The 14749-nt window shown below is 36.2% G+C and overlaps 1 protein-coding gene and 1 long non-coding RNA gene across 2 annotated transcripts; one reads left to right on the top strand and one right to left on the bottom strand.

Moving 5' to 3' along the window:
* Positions 1-1144: 1144 nt before the first annotated feature.
* On the bottom strand, positions 1145-13463 carry cyp19a1a (cytochrome P450 family 19 subfamily A member 1a). Its single transcript, XM_039681624.2, has 9 exons — positions 13259-13463; positions 12240-12390; positions 10328-10482; positions 10002-10178; positions 7260-7374; positions 6905-7016; positions 6652-6814; positions 3549-3790; positions 1145-2091 (listed from the first exon to the last, which is right to left on the bottom strand). The coding sequence occupies exons 1-9, from the start codon at positions 13461-13463 to the stop codon at positions 1858-1860; spliced, it is 1554 nt and encodes a 517-aa protein (XP_039537558.2). The 3' UTR covers positions 1145-1857.
* Positions 6153-13987, top strand: LOC148977303 (uncharacterized). The gene is made up of 2 exons (XR_016169853.1): positions 6153-6836; positions 12215-13987. It is a non-coding gene; the product is annotated as an uncharacterized LOC148977303 (long non-coding RNA).
* Positions 13988-14749: the final 762 nt, after the last annotated feature.

Below are 14749 nucleotides of genomic sequence, written 5' to 3'. Positions count from 1 at the left end.
CCTAAAACATATTAACACCTAAAATGTACATATTAGCACCTAAAATGTACCTATTAACACTTAAAATGTACTTAATAGCTCCTAAAATGTACATATTAGCACCTGAAATGAACATGTTAGCACAAAAAATGTCCATATTAGCACCTGAAATGTACATGTTAGCACATAAAATGGACAAAAGTTTACCTTTTAAAAAGGTACAGCCCTAGTGACAGCTTTTGTACCTTTTTTTCTGAGAGTGTTGTGTTTGGGTCTTTTTTACCTGGAGAGGATATTCTTTTTCTTTCTCGTTATGAAACAACGCTGTTTTGTTTTTAACGTTGGTCGCAATGGACTAAAACTTTCCGACTTTACTATTTCCCCAAATATTTGGAGATTTGTTTTACACATTTTAGTGATTTTTCTCCCAACCTTGTTACACTTGTGGTGTTTCTGGTCAAAACTGACTGGTCTTCAAAACTTTGCTTATAAATCTCTCATTACTCTATATTATGAAACATTTTGTATTCAGTCTTTTATTCTTTCATATAGCACAGGTTTTGTATTTATTTTTTAATCTGATTGATCACAGGCCTTGTTGATCTGAGCTTATGCATCTCAGTTTTTGACCAAAAATAGCAGTAATTTTGGCAATATTGAAAAACATTTACAATGCAATTTATTACACTAATGTGGTTACCTTTTAACAAGGAAGTTTGTTTTGAAATGCATTTATCTTGTACAAACTGTGTTTTATCTTGTACAAAATGCAACAAAGTCACACTTGTGGTGTTCCCAATTAAAAATAACCGGCCTAATGCATATAAATCTCTCGTTATGCTATAATATCACCAGAAATTAGATTCAATCTTTTTGTCAACTTGCTTTCTCACAATTACTGTATCTTCACTGATTGTAGGCCTCATTTTTGAATGGGAATTCACATCAAACTGGTTAAACATTAAATCACTAATAAACTGTGCAAATTATTTTCATATTTTGTTAAATATGCACAAGTAATGCTTTTTTTCATTCAAAAACTGAAGTGCATACAGGCTCAGTGGCCTACGATCAATCATTTCCTAAAAGAAATACAAAACCTATAATAATTGAAAGAAAACAGGATATTATATCATAAGGAGTGATTTACAAGCTATTTTTTAAAAGGCTCGTCATTTTTGACAAGGAACACACACTGTGTTACAGGGTTTTCAACACAGCAGAAGTGCCATTTGCTTTGCACATCACAGTAATATCATATAAACTCTTTTTAAAACAATCAATTACAATAACATCATTTGATAATACTTTTATTACCCTTTATTAACAGTAAAAAAAAACATTATTTTGGAGCCCCTAAAGTTACATGAAGAAAAAATATGTGATAGGAAGAAATATTTGCCTATATGTCAATGCTTTTACGTTCTCTCACAAACGGTTTGCATCCCCCCGAGAAACTTGTGAGTTCATTACGAGGACACAAAATTTCTTAGGTGAATGCAAAACTTTTTAACTATATTTCCTCCCATGCCATGTCCCTTCAGGGGCTCCATACATTATAACAACAATTACATAAACACTGCATACAAATTTAAACAAGTATCTGGAAGACTGACAGCTAAAAGCAGTAGATAAATACATGGCACACTCTTTACAAATAAAGGATCTATTGTTCCACGAGGAACTTTAACATACATTGAATTTTTCCAATATACAATAGGTTGTTTATAATTAAAAGTAAGGTTCTTTAGATTTTTTTAAATGTTCTTCAAACTTTTTGAAAATATTTATTTTAAGAACTGTTCACTGAAAGGTTCATTTGGGGAACCAGAAGTGTTTTTGCCATGCCTTATGCACATAGCATATGACGGAGGTGAATCAGGCAGTGTTCCTCAGGATGAGCTGCACGCCGAGGCTTGATGGCTCCTCCACCGGCTGCTGAGACAAGTTATTGGTTTGCGGGATGGTTTCTACGGTACAGTCCTTCACAGGACACACGGAGAAACGAGACAACAGCGTCACAAGAACGGACTTCATCATCACCATAGCGATGTGTTTTCCCACACACGACCGCGGGCCTGATCCGAACGGCTGAAAGAAACGACTCGGCACCTTTAGAGAGAGACAGAGAAAGGTATTGCTCTGTGTCGAAAAATATTATATGTATGGCTTACAAAACAATAAATTAAATTTATTAAGAAAATGTATATAATATTAAACTTTTTTATATTAATCTAACCTACAGTATACTTAGGTTACTATTTTTTACAGTGCATTAGTTATACTAGTCCAAATACTTACTAATTTTCCTTAATTTATTATAATTTTACAATAGTAACAATAGCTTTTATGGCATTTTGGTTTAAAAAAAACTATAATTACCACAATGCATTTTTGTAAAGCTGAAAGAGAGATAAACATTGAATTTGTAGATTTTATACAACTGCTGTATTCAATTATATGTTTATGAAACATAATGCATTCGTTTTTAAAATAGTGAACATTGATTGTTAATATTTACTATATATTTTATGAATTTTCAATTATGAATTATCAAAGTTAAATAGCATGGATTTAATTACAATAATGGTGTTCGAAACATAAAAAACGAAATAAATGATTTAAAGCTGCAGTCCGTAGTTTTTCCTCTTTGTCGCCATCTCTGTTCGAAATCTGCAATTGCATTTATTTGCGGAATTATCAACTTTACGCGAGTTGTGCCTCGGCACGGCACAGCGCGATTGAATCCAATGTTTTAAGGAGAGTGTGCGGCTGTCCGGTGTGGATTCTGGCATTCGCAATCACAGATTATCTTTTTGGAAGTAGTTTCATCGGAAAATGTCATCTGAACAAGTAAGTAACATCAACTTTTGTTCTGACCAACTAAGGGGAAAAAAGCATAGCAGTAAATTGCACTGATTAAATATAACGATCGCTTATCATATCACATCAAACCGTGCAAACTATCCTTTGTTATCAAATTGTTAATGTTAACAACATCAGCATTGCGTGACTTGGGCCCGGTTGCAATCTCTTTTTTTCTGTAGCCGAAGTCCGACGTCTTTTGCATTTTACAACGGGTGAATCTATTGTCGTTTGAACCTTTCTGGATCTGCAATCAAATTGATAAGTTTAATTATATCAAGTGCTGTGAGAAAAGGTTATAAATCTCCACCTCCATCATCCTCACACGCAATATAGCCTACTGGCCGAGACTCCTTCTTTATGTGTACAGATGTGACGTAATGACACAAAGACATGCTCGAATCACCCGTGGAAATCCACCAGTATCACTGGAGTTAAAAACACTATAACAAGCTTACGGTTTTGAATCAAGCTAAGGCAAGCAGAGAGTTTTTAACACTGGCTAGTTATGTACTCGCTCAAATTTATTTTGGATAATTTGTAACCCAAAAAAATTACGGCAGCTTTAAAATATACTACAATTAACATGGTATCTCTATTGAACAGTCTCAAAATCATTCTTATTCATTTATGTATTTATTTGAATGATGACTAATAGTTTAGCTTGAAGAATGTTTGTGAGGGCTTTAAAGATTTAGACTCACCTTCTTCTGGAAGTTGTCGAGACTGAACTCATTCGGTTTAGGGAAGAAATCAGATCGGTGCATTCGACCCACGTTTAATATGATGTTTGTTCCTTTCTTCACTTTGTAGCCCTCGATGACATCATCGTCCAGCGCCCGGCGCATGGTGAAGTCCACGACCGGGTGGAACCGGAGAGACTCGTTGATAAAACTCTCCAGAATGTTTAACCTGGACAGATGCGAGTGCTGCAGGCTCCGACCAGCTACAAAACACAATCACAGCATCATGTTTAAATAACCACTTTGAAACAAACATTGGCTACACAATCAAACATGGATAGTTCATCCAAACTGGAACATTCTGTCATTATTTATTTTCATGTCATTCCAATCCAAACTACTTTCATGATACTTTAAAGTGACACTATGTAGTTTTTGAACCTTCATTATACATTTTCAAGACCTTTGTGATGGTAAATCGACTTACAAAAGGTTAAATGACATGTCTGGTATAGTCTGACGTGGTCTGTATCGCTTTTACTTGCACTATGAAACTTCGGGTTTCGGGTAGGAACCGGAGCACGAAAAGAACTACAAAATTCGACTGCTTTACGGCATACGTCATACCTTGTCTGAGGCCATTGTTGATTCCAAAGCTGACAGCGTGCGTGCGCGTGCGACAGTAGGCTGCGGTAGGCTAAATTATTTACGACAGCGGTAATGGACAATTCCGCTTCCAACCTGTAGGGCGACCGCAGAGGAAAAGTTCCATGGTGTTGCTTTAATGTTGTCTTTAATGAAGTCTGACACTAAATGGAAAAGAGTTCCTCAAAAAGATTCTTCCACATTTTTCTGTTTGTGTAGGCCTAACACAGAATATTTCTAGAAGGTTTGGAATGACATGGTGAGGGTGAGTAAAGGATTCCTTTAAAGAACAAAACATGACATTCATGCAGAGATGTATAAAGTACTAGAAACCAGGACTTGAGTAAAAGTACAAGTGCTCTATCAAAAAAGTGACTTGAGTAGAGATTGAAGTGCTCTTAAAGCACCACATTAAAGGATTAGTTCACTTTTGAAAAAACTTTTGCTGATAATTTACTCACCCCCATGTCATCCAAGATGTCCATGTCTTTCTTTCCTCAGTCGAAAAGAAATTAAGGTTTTTGATGAAAACATTCCAGGATTTTTCTCCTTATAATGGACTTCCATGGGAACCAGGTCCAACCGAGGTCCAAACGACAGTTATAACAGTTACAGATGCAGCTTCAAATGTCTTTAAACGACACAAAACGATGAATAAGGGTCTTATCATGCGAAACGATCGGTTATTTCAAAACTTATTCCAAAAAATGTAACTTTTCTAAGGACAAATGCTAGCCTTTCTCCATTCTGTGAGGCGCGTTTGCAACGTCACGTAATACGTAATTACGTTCAAAAGGTCACGGGTGACGTAGCCGAAAGTAGAGAGTCAGAGTGTTTACAAGTTGAACGCATAGGTTGAATGTGAAAACTAACTCAAACACCGTTTAAAAATTTTGATTCTTTGATTTGATTTTGATGAAGACAATTCTGATTCTGTACTTCCGGCTACGTTGCCCGTGACCTTTTGAACGTAATTACGTATTACGCGACGTTGCAAACGCGCCTCACAATATATTACAAGGCTAGCATTTGTCCTTAGAAAAGTTACATTTTTGGAATAAGCTTTGAAATAACCGATCGTTTCGCATGATAAGACCCTTATTCATCGTTTGGTGTCGTTTAAGACATTTGAAGCTGCATCTGAAACTGTTATTAACTGTCGTTTGGACCTCGGTTGGACCTGGTTCTCATTGAAGTCCATTATAAGGAGAAAAATCCTGGAATGTTTTCATCAAAAGCCTTAATTTCTTTTTTGACTGAGGAAAGAAAGACATGGACATTTTGGATGACACGGGGGTGAGTAAATTATCAGCAAAAGTTTTTTCAAAAGTGAACTAATCCTTTAAGTAGAAGTACTAAAGTATTCAACATTTTTTGTACTTAAGTATTGCAAGTAGTTTATTTTAAAAATGCACTACTTCAGTACTAAAAGTAAAAGTACAAATATTGTGTTATGTAATTATTAAAAAAAGCCGTCAAAAGTTTGAACTACAGCAATCAAGTAAAGCGCTTTGGCGGGATACAAATTTGATTTGGCGGCCGCCAAAAAAAAAAAAAAAAAAATTCATTGCAGGACAACCACTGCATTAATTGTCAATGTGTGTGTCAATCAATACCATTACCCTATAAAACTGGCGAGCGATTTAGGCAGCATGAAAGCCAACTTGCAACGAATGATTCGTAAAATTTTTATAATTGTAACAAGTAACTAGCAGAACATTAAAAAAATATTGAAGTAAAAGTATTAAATTCATCGAAAATATCTACTGAAGTAAAAGTGAAGAGTTCAGATGCAAAAGCCTCTAAGTGCCATTTGAAATTTTCTTCTAAAATGATCATTTTTATCAAGCTTGTATATTTAAGTTCAGTAATTTCACTTAAATGGCAATGAAGATTACCTATTAATTGTCATTTAAGTGAAATTACTGAACTTAAATATACAAGCTTGATAAAAATGGTCATTTTAGAAGAAAATTTCAAATGGCATTTAGAGGCTTTTGCATCTGAACTCTTCAAGTACAGATACAGCATTTTAGTACTTAAGTACAGTACTTAAGTAGTTCTACTTCGTTACTATAAATCTCTGCATTCATGACATTTAAGTTTCATTAGAAAAATTACAATATATTTTTAGTTGATCATAAATGTGTTTTTGTGTATTTGGCAGTACAAAAAGGCAATAGAAGTAATTATGAAATTATACATGAAGTTGTAAATCTTAATCTTCAAGTCCTACTTTAAAAAGCACAATTCAGCTTATTGCATTTAATATAAATTGAAGCTAGAACACATTTTCATTGAATTGTAAATGACATGTGTTAATTAAGTGTGAACACTACATTCAGTTTGCAATTTTTTGCATATTCTTTATATAGAAGTATATTATTTCCACAATAAGTATTTTTTTAAAGTATGCTGGAGTGTACTTTTCACATGGGGTGAAAGACAAAATAACTGTATCTTGTGTGTGCGCTCAGACCTAAAACAGTTTCCATTTCCTGCAGGATCTTCAACTCGACGTCCGGATTCTGTTTGAGTAACAGCAACATGAAGAACAGACTGATCGAGAGAGTATCTGGAGCCGCGATCAACATCTCCAAAACACACTGTCTGACGTTCTCAGCGCTCAGCTCTCCGTGGCTCTAAACACACATAGACACACAGGTCAGTCATTCTTGCTTCAAAGGTGTGTGTGTGTGTGTGTGTTTGTGATACTGGCATGTCACATGCACCTGAGCGAATATCAACTCTGCTGTGAAGTCGAGCTGGTCGAGTTTTTCTGCATGTGTCAGCTGAACTTTCTTCTGCTCGATCAGCGTCGTGATGGCGTCCTGTAACTCCTGACTGAAACACACACAAGCACACTATAAATAAATAAAACTCACACTATAAATAAATAAACCATCACTTTACAATTCAGTCCTAAACGAAGGAACTTCGAAGCTAGATGACAAAAAAACACACACACACACACAAAAAAAAAAACCACTGGTTGTACCAATATCATGGCTATCATATTTATATAGCATGGTATTTACATGCATTTACACACTTCTCCAAAACAAAATGGCGCTATCATGAACTCACGCTTCTCTCTTGTGCTTCTTGTGCAGCCAGTCCAGTCTGAAGTACACGTCAGGTTTGATTAATACTGTCTGCCAGGTGTCAAAATATTTCTGAATCTTCTGAAGCAGATCACGCTCTACAACACAGCAGCAAGACTCAAGCTGTTAAATATGTTATTTAGTGAATCTTCAATGTATATCAGGAATTAAAAAGCAAAATTATGATCACAAACAGAGAACATCATGCCATTATGCTCGTGCTTATACAGTACATCCCAGACAGCAACATACCGTCGGCCCAGATCTGGGCCACATCTGGTACATGTGGATTGTAATGTGGGCCGGATCTGGGCCAACACTATGCCAATATAGGCTGAACAAGATTTCACCACATACAACATGATCCTGGATTAACCTCCCCTATCTCATGACCAATTCGTATGAATTCGTACGAGTGATTCAAAAGTGGCTAATTCGTACTAATTCATACGACCTCACTCGTACGAATTCGTACGATTTGTCTAAACCCACGTGCCGGTTATGTTTAGGTGCGGGGTCAGGGGTAGGTCATTCGTACGAATTCATACGAATTGGCTAATTCGTAAAATATGTACGATTTAGCAAAATCGTACTAATTCGTACGAGTTAGGTCGTACGAATTGTTACAAACTAGCCACCTCCTGTGAGATCGGGTTGGGATTAACACGTTTATTCAACATTCCAATCAACCAATAAGAGTTAAGGGACATGTTTACAGTCTATGTCAAGTTTAGGGTTAGGTATTAGGTGCTTCTACATCAGTGTTATTCACCATCATTTCCCTCTGATTTTAGGGATGCATTATGGGTAGGGGTAGGTTAAGGGATATGGTTAGGACAACATTTTCAGATAATAATGTTGCTCCAGGATCAACAAAATATCTTTCTCCGGGAACAAGTCTTTCTTGGTGAAATCATGGTGCCCGCCAAGATACATAGCAAATAAAACCCAGACAGCAACATAGTGTTGGACAAGATCCGGCCCACATCTGGTACGCATGGAATCCAGATGTGACCCAGATCGGGGCCGACTCTATCCGTACGTTCACACCACCGCCGGCGAGAGCGGCAAAATTCGCTCTCAAAAAGACGCTGTGGAAAGATTCGTGGATGCTCTGATGCTCTGACGTAGATCGAATGCGTGGGGGGAAAAAACGGTACTTAAAGGGGCCACAAAGCAAACAAGCATGTCAGTCGTTATTTTTGCAGAAAATTGATCGATGAAAATAACTTTAAAATTATAGTGACATGTTTGCTAACGAAATAAACAAATTAAAAGCCACATGTGTGTGGTGTGGCTTGTGTGTTCATGGTTAAGTGCTATTATAATTTGCATTCTCGCTAAAAAAAGTGTTCCAGCACGAAAATCTTGCCTATAAATAGTGTTGCGCGCCCTCTTATCAAATTCAAATTATCAACCTCCTCTATTTTGCTTGGTAACTAATGTGGCCGGAACCAAAGTTTACAGGACTACGTTCTCTGGGATTCTCTCAAACGGAGCACTTCTACATTCCGATTGGTTGCCGTCGGTTGCTGCCGAACCGCGTCATTGCTTATTACCATAAAGTTTAACTGATTTCAACTCTGCTCGCCGCTCTTGCCGTCCGAAACGCGCCGCGCCGCTCTCGCCGGAGCTCGCCGCCGGCTCTCGATGAAAATGAATGACTTCCGGCCACTTTGACGCTCTCGCCGGTGGCGGTGTGAACGTACAGTATGTCGCTGTCTGGGAAGCGTTTCACTTTTTTTTTTTGATGGTCCACTTTAGATACTCTAACTATTAAGTAACTTGTTATCTAACTCTCATTAGAGTATTAGTTGACTGTAGTAGAATTAGTTGACATGTAGTTGGAAAGTTACTTATAATTAGTAGAGTCCCTATAGTGGATCGTCTAAATAAAGTGTTACCTACAAAGTGGATAAGACACATGCCTTTGGTGTGAGAGACCCGGGTTCAAATCCACTGCGAGACACCAATGTGTCCCTGAGCAAGACACTTAAAGGGTTAGTTCACCCAAAAATGAAAATTCTGTCAGTATTTACTCACCCTCATGTTGTTCCAACCCCGTAAGACCTTCGTTCATCTTCGGAACACAAATTAAGATATCTAAGATATTAAGATCACTTAAAATTGAGCCACTGTAGTCACTTGGACTATTTTAACGATGTTTTTGATGACTTTTCGATGCCAGCAAGAGTCATTCCCTCAAGAAGCCTATGGACTAGTATGCAGGAGAGATCTTAATATCTTAAATATCTTACAGGGTTGGAGCATGAGGGTGAGTAAATACTGACAGAATTTTCATTTTTGGGTGAACTAACCCTTAAACCCCTAGTTGCTCCAGAGGCGTGCGACCTGTGACATATAGCAATTGAAAGTTGCTTTGAATAAAAGCGTCAGCTAAATTAATAAAAATGTAAAAAATGTAAAAAAAAAAAAAAAAAAAATGTGAAGAAACACACTGTCGTTCAAAAGATAGGAGTAAGATTCCTTTGTGCGGACAACAAACATTTTGAGAAATGTGTTCTGAAGCAGATTAAATGTCATAGATGTTTGGAACTACATGAGTGAGTAAATGATGACAGAATTATATATTTTTTTGGATGAACTATATCATTTTATGTCAGACTTACAAATAAATGGGATTGCATCATATAACAGAAAGTTTAAGTTCCTATATACCTTTTTGAGCTGTTGTATGTTAGTGCAAGTGTTTCTCAGGACTGACCATTGAGAGGGACTCCTAGAAACAGTCTGTTGGAAATGTCCACCACAATGCACCGCAGCAAGTTGAGAATGTCCACTTGTCCCCGAGCATCCGTCAGGTGAGACAGGTCATCCAGGTGTGTGGTTGTGGAAGTGGTGCAAATCTCTAAAGTTCTCTGAAGCCCTGGACCTGTTAGAGCTGATACACACACACACATGCTTAGCACGTAAAACAAACACTGCTAAAATCCAGTGGAATGAAATTAGATATCTAAATTAATTAGTGACAGAGATGTCAAATTTGATCATGCAATGTAATTCCTTGCATATTACCAAAAGCATGCCCACCTTTAGCATAAAAGGTGCGGATTTTTTTCCAGAGCACCACATTTGAGTTGAATATGATGCCCTGTTCATGCATCCCAATACACTGCAGACCTAGTTTGCTCCCAAAGCGTGAGGTGTACAGAGATCTCCTCAACACATGACACACAGCAGATGACCTGTGACGCACACAACATCAGAATAATACATTCGTGCACATTCGGTTCATTTGTCCTGTAATATTTTGTGATTGGTGCTAACGAGAGACATTTCGTTGTTTTGAATGTGCACATGTGTACTTCTAAAAACTATACCTGTTGATGTTATAAGATTAATGAAATGATTAAAGTGACTTCAGTGCACTTTTGTACTGATGCACATAAAAAGTTAAGTACATTTCAATCATTGTGTTTAAATATTTTTATCATACTTTAAAATGTATTATGTGTTGACTAACATGCTTAGCATTAAAATGTCTTGATTATAATTTTAACTGTAGTGAGTAATTCGTTTTTAGTAGTTCACTTTTTTTAAAAAACTATATATATATAAAAAACACTTTTGCTGATAATTTACTCAGCCCCATGTCATCTAAGATGTCCATGTCTTTCTTTCTTCAGTCGAAAAGAAATTAAGGCTTTTGATGAAAACATTCCAGGATTTTTCTCCATTTAATGCACTTTACTGGTAACCAAACGGTTCAAGGTCCAAAAGACAGTTTCAGTGCAAACTGCAAACTGTTCAAAGGGCTTTAAACAATTTGAGATGATGCATAAGTGTCTTATCAAGCGAAATGATCGATCATTAAAAAAAAATAACAAAGTTTAAGTTTTATAAGCTCAAATGCTCGCCTTGCTCTGTTCTGTGATGCGCATTTCGTGAGTCTCCTGTTCGAACTCGTTCATCAAAATGAACAAATCTTTTTCCGAGTCAGTTGGTTTCATTCAACGAACGAAACGAAATGAACGAATTGACTCTGAAAAAGATTTGTTCATTTTGATGATCAAGTTCGAACAGGAGAGTCACAAACACGAATCAGAACACAGCAAGTCGAGCGTTTGAGCTCATAAAACTTCAAACTTTTTTTTTTTTAAATGATCGATCATTTCGCTTGATAAGACCCTTATTCATCGTCTGGAATCGTTTAAAGCCCTTTGGACAGTTTGCAGTTTGCACTGAAACTGTCTTTTGGACCTTGAACCGTTTGGTTCCCATAAAAGCGCATTGTATGGAGAAAAATCCTGCAATGTTTTCATCAAAAGCCTTAATTTCTTTTCGACTGAAGAAAGAAAGACATGGACATCTTGGATGACATGGGGGTGAGTAAATTATCACCAAAAGTTTTTTTTATTTTTTTAAGTGAACTACTCCTTTAATGTAAATACACTAATTACTAAATTGCAACTTCATTACAAATGTGTAATGATAAATATATTTAAATACACAACAAGTTTCAATTGCTTTTCAGATGTACACTTTAACCATATTTCAAAGACAATATAAGTAATTATGAAATGACATATGAAGAGTTCAGATGCAAAAGAAATTTTTTTTCTTTAATGATGATTTTTGTCAAACTTGTATATTTAAGTTCAGTAATTTCACTTAAATAACAATTAATAGGTAATTATCATTGCCATTTAAGTGAAATCACTGAACTTAAATACACAAGCTTGATAAAAATGATCATTCTAGAAGAAAATTTCAAATGGCACTTAGAGGCTTTTGCATCTGAACTCTTCATATAAAGATGCTTTATTATGAATTCAAACTATACCTAATATAATTAGTTTAACTGTAAATAGCATGCAGTTAAGTGTCTGAAAAGATTACAATCAGTTCACACTTAAGAATATTTTGTCTGTTTAGGAAAAAAAAAAAGTATGCTAAAGTGCACTTCTTTTTCACAAGGGGTGATGTGTGTGTCAGGACTTACCTGCTCAAGATGAGAGTTTCCTCGCCGTTGATCCAGACCCGCACAATGTCTCCATATTTGCTGTTGTAGTAGTTGCTGGCAGTCCCGATCCCAGACCAGATGAACCGACAGTAAGAGAGAAAAGGACCCAGACCCAGGAAGAAACAAGGACCTGAATAAAACACATTGCAGCAAACAAGTAACTACCCTACCCTACCCCACACCTAAACCTAACCATCACAGCACGTGTTATATTACCGATAACGGGTGCCATGTGCGTATTATAGCGCCGTTTTGTCATATAGCGTTCTATATGGCGCTAAAGGATGAGAATGCGTTGGATATAATTAATCAAAATTTATTTCATGCAACAGTTTTTATGACCCATTATAACATAACAATACGTAAAAAATACACCATTGTTCAGTAAATAGTTAAATGTATTTCTAATTATTGTTTAATGTAGCAATTAGGCACATTAATATTAAAAGTGCTCACAGGTGTCTGTACTGTATATAGTCCTTTTACATGTATTATGAACATTTATTTATTCGGTAACACTTTACAATAAGCTTAATTTATAAAACATTAGTTAATGTATTAACTAACATGAACTAAACATTTGTTACTGTATTTGTTCATTTTTGTTAACGTTAGTTAATACAAATCTAGCTGTTCATTGTTGTTCATGTTAGTTGCATTAACTAATTTTAACAAGATAAAGTATAATAAAGTATTAGTAAATGTTCAAATTAACAAAGATTAACAAATGCTGAAGAAGTATTGTTCATTCTTTGTTAATGTTAACTAATGTAGTTAACTAATGAACCTTATAGTAAAGTGTTCCCATTTATTCAATCAGAATTTAGACCATCCGTTGTATAAATATACTTTACATGTTATTAGTATACATTGCATAGTCACTAACAAATGATAAAAAGGCAAAACACCACATGATGTAACCATTTGAAACTCAGTTCAGAATTCCAGAACATGCTGCAAAAAAATAAAGGACAAAATTTCAAACAAACCCTACCGACCCGGCACATGAGATTTCTCTGGCCGATGGTGTCTGATGGCCAGCAGAAGGCAAAGTAACAGCAGCAGCAGTGTGGCCGTGGCTCCACACACGTTGTCTTGAGCTCCTTCAGTGCTATTATGGACCCCTTCGACCAGAAAGTCAACCGCAGCCTCGCCAAGACGCACCGGCTTCATTCCACAGGGCTGGAGCAGTTCTGCTGCCATAAGAACGGATGGGAAATCACAGCCTCTTCGAGTCTGAAGCACCACAACTGCAGACATACACTTTTATATCTGAGCGGTTGCATGGGATTGGATCAGGATAATTCAAAAGTCAAAATAAAAACTCAGCGTAACCTTGTGTGATCCTCGTGTCCTTGAGGTTTGAGTTTCCAAAACATTATCATGACACTCGAACCCTCAGCTGTGCCAAACTCATCTCTGAATTTTTATTAAGACATCAAAGACTATGAGAGATATGAGACATCTGTGGCATGACCTTCAGTCATTCTACAGGCTGCAAAAAGGGGCAATTTTTATCGATGGTGTTGATGGTGCTGGACAACAAGCATACACTCAAACAAACCCAATGCCCCTTTTCTTAGCAAACAAACTACAATTTTCCAATGGTGGAACATACAACAGAATATCAATGGATGGGCACTTTTGTTCAGTAAGCAACCACTTAGCTATACTGGTCATAACAAAAGAAGGACACTTTGCAGGATTCAGCGAAGCCAGGATAAAAACTTATAATATAATCCCACTCTTTTTTTTCTTAACCCCCCCCCCCCTCCTTCTTATTAAATTTGTCCTAGTCTGTTAAATTCTTAAAAAAATTAAATACATTAATTCATAGATTCTTTTAATGTTATGAGGTTAATGCTTTAAATATAAAATAACATTCATATAGAAATATGAAATTTTGAAATAAGTATGTGGTGACATTTCATTTTGAGTCACTGAATCATTCATTTAACTGATTGGTTCAAAATGGCTGATTCTTTCAGGAAGCAATTGAGTGTCTTTATGAGTATAGGTCATTGAATCATTGACTCAATAGAACAAAGTCCATAAATATTGACTCTTATGTCTAAGATGTACGTGGAATGATCTTAACTTCATTAACTTAATCTTTTTTTGTAATCAACTTTTCATTGTCTTCAGACTTCAGACAACAAAGTAACATCCATTTGAACAAGACAGACAGATAAAAAAAAGAAAAAGTGGAGCAACAGACATATTATCAATAATTTAACAATCTGAAAGAAAAGGGGAAGGCGGGGAAAGGTTCATATGGCCATTCTTTTATATAATCCAATATCTTGGAAGAAAATCATTGCCATGCATCAATGGTAGTTTAGCTTTGTTAATTTGTGCTGCCGTACATTCACAAGTTAGTATTCTATGGAGGCTATGAATCCAATACTGTTTTTGCACACATTCATGAACTTAAATGTATAGCGGAGGATCTTTCCGAATTTTAGAGAAGACCCGCCCTCTCCAATTTA

Source organism: Pimephales promelas, chromosome 10 (assembly GCF_988280905.1).
Source record: "Pimephales promelas chromosome 10, fPimPro1.hap1.1, whole genome shotgun sequence".
NCBI classification, from domain to species: Eukaryota; Metazoa; Chordata; class Actinopteri; order Cypriniformes; family Leuciscidae; genus Pimephales; species Pimephales promelas.
This window is presented reverse-complemented; position numbering and strand designations above follow the sequence as displayed.

Excerpts from the sequence above, each read along its gene's own strand:
- cyp19a1a (XM_039681624.2), bottom strand. The coding sequence starts at position 13,463 with ATGGCAGCAGAACTGCTCCAGCCCTGTGGAATGAAGCCGGTGCGTCTT. Across the intron at positions 7,375-10,001 it reads TCTAGGAGTCCCTCTCAATG|AGCGTGATCTGCTTCAGAAG; the intron begins GTCAGTCCTGAG and ends GCTGTGTTGTAG. Across the intron at positions 2,092-3,548 it reads TCGACAACTTCCAGAAGAAG|GTGCCGAGTCGTTTCTTTCA; the intron begins GTGAGTCTAAAT and ends CTCTCTCTAAAG.